At 39.8% G+C, this 2,090-nt stretch overlaps 1 protein-coding gene across 2 annotated transcripts in view; it reads right to left on the bottom strand.

Moving 5' to 3' along the window:
• Positions 1–363: 363 nt before the first annotated feature.
• The window catches only part of LOC107102502 (serine/threonine-protein kinase LMTK1-like), a 72,125-nt gene continuing 70,398 nt past the window's right edge, over positions 364–2,090 (bottom strand). Inside the window, exon 14 of one of the 2 annotated variants that reach the window (XM_015401831.1) lies at positions 364–1,489. In XM_015401831.1, coding sequence (XP_015257317.1) covers positions 1,461–1,489 — 29 coding nt within the window. In that variant the 3' untranslated portion in view covers positions 364–1,460. The remainder of the gene's footprint in view (positions 1,490–2,090) is intronic. The other variant, XM_015401833.1, reaches the window with a different exon arrangement.

Raw genomic sequence — 2,090 nt, 5'->3', positions numbered from 1 at the left:
TTCCTTCCAGCTTTGATGCTTCTGGCTCTCTCCCTTCTGCAGAGACGTCCAGCCTGATTGTTCATTCTTAGGCACAATAAACCAGCTGAGGTTAGAAGAAACCAGAAGGATAGGAGCCAATCACAAGCTCTAGCTCTACAGAAAACCCCCCAAAAGATCAGTTAAACTCTGAAACCAGCAGCTTCCAAGTACGTAATCTTGATCTTTGTCGATGCATCTAGTCTGACAGTTTAGCTCTGAGTCCAGCTGAATAAATGAATGTGTGAGACCATGGGGACACATTAATGCAGCCTGCAGTGATGGAGTGGAGCTTCTCTCTGAACGGCTGAGTTCAGATAATGACCAAAGGACCAGGCTATAAATACTGATTGATTCTAACAACGCAGGTTTGCTTTTATAAACATTGTGGCGTCACCATAACTCTGTTTTTACCTCCATCAGTGAAAAGTCGTAGTTTCTCTCCTGAACTGTGCTGAGCAGCATCTGTGGATGATGTGGACCAGCGATCAGGAGGAGCTTTCTATCCGCTCTGACTTTACAGCATCGTTGCATCAATGTGATGAAGTATGTGTTCAGATTTAAAAAAAAAACAACAAACTCATCTGTTATATCAATCATTTTTAAACCAAAGCAAAAAAAATATGGGAAATGACACCAACTGATTTCAGTTATAACTAGCGTCCTCGTTCCGTTTGGTCTGATTTATGTTTTCAGTTGTTTTCTAGGGTCTAAAATTGTTCATATTTGAAGACATTTTTTTTATTTTTTCACCTTGGGGAAAGTTGAGGTTTTCAGTAATCGGTTGTCATGGATTCGGTTTGGGAGCCAGGATGTTATTTCTGTAAAACAACTATAAACAGAATTGTTCAGTTTATATCCAGACAGCGTCAGACCGTCCTATCATGTCCGTTCTTTCTGCGCAGACTGAATAATAACTTTATATTACTTGTGATACCTCAAGCATTCATGGTGGTTATTAGTACAAGTAGAACCTTTGCTAAAAAGTAGAAAGGCTGAAGCTTCTCCGTCTTTGTCCAAAGTGCTCATCTGTTGTTGCAGAAGCCATCAAATAAAAAAAACAATATTTGCTCCTCATCGTTATGATTCCAGTTCTGAAAAAACGGAAAAACTTTCGCCATCTTTTTCAAAAAGCTTTTTCCTTCCATCATTTCTCTGATCCAAAAATATGCAGAGTCAAACTCTGCACCCTTTCATTAGTTTATCTCTCATACATTTTTCCTAAAATATACAGTTATCATTGTCTTTTCCTCATCTAAACTACTGTGGCCGGTGTTACATGATGACAGAAGGGTTTATGTTCAAAGTGTCCGCAGACGGTAAGAGGCACTGTCTTGTGTTTGGAAAAACCTGACATAGCAATAATGAGAATAAAAAATCTGTAGTCATGCTAAAATAGGCCCATCTTTTGTCCCAGATGCAGGAAATATCTGCGGCTCTTTTCATTCTTTCTCTCCGTCTTCACTGCTTCCTATAGAGAAACACAGAAAACAATAAATGCAGGAAAACATTTTCATTCCTCATAATTGGTCAGACGACAAACTGCTTCCTAATGCTATGTTCAGACCGCACGCTAGTTAAGCAGCAGAAACAGCTAGTTTACAAATTCAATGGCTGACGAGCATCAAAAGGTCCTGCAGCACGATTCAAGCAGCAGCAACGCATCTTGATGCATCTGAGGCGCGTGACACGCTTCACAAGCAGCAGCTGCTGGAGCTGGAAGCATTGAACTTTGAACTGCTTGAGCTCTTTAGCTTTATTTATTTTTTCATTTTACATAAACATTTAAAATATTTCGAAATATATTAATATGTATTTTTTAGTTGTGTAAGATAAATATTTAATCTTTGACGACTAGTAGAGGGTCATTCAGTTTTTCGTCGGATTAGTGACGTATTTCCGTCCTATGGCGCAAAAATCTTTGCCCATTGACTCGTTAAAAGAAAAGAGAAAGAAATGTTGCAAGAAAGGTCTATTTCCAGTACCTGGTTTAGCTCCAAGGCTAGGCTAACTGCGTGCAGCGAGGCAAACTGCGTGCAGCGAGGCAAACTGCGTGCAGCGAGGCTAACTGC

Source organism: Cyprinodon variegatus, unplaced genomic scaffold (genome assembly GCF_000732505.1).
Source record: "Cyprinodon variegatus isolate N-32 unplaced genomic scaffold, C_variegatus-1.0 Scaffold1265, whole genome shotgun sequence".
In the NCBI taxonomy this organism is placed as follows: Eukaryota; Metazoa; Chordata; class Actinopteri; order Cyprinodontiformes; family Cyprinodontidae; genus Cyprinodon; species Cyprinodon variegatus.
Note: the sequence above shows the minus strand (reverse complement) of the source record. Positions and strands in the feature narration are given on the sequence as shown.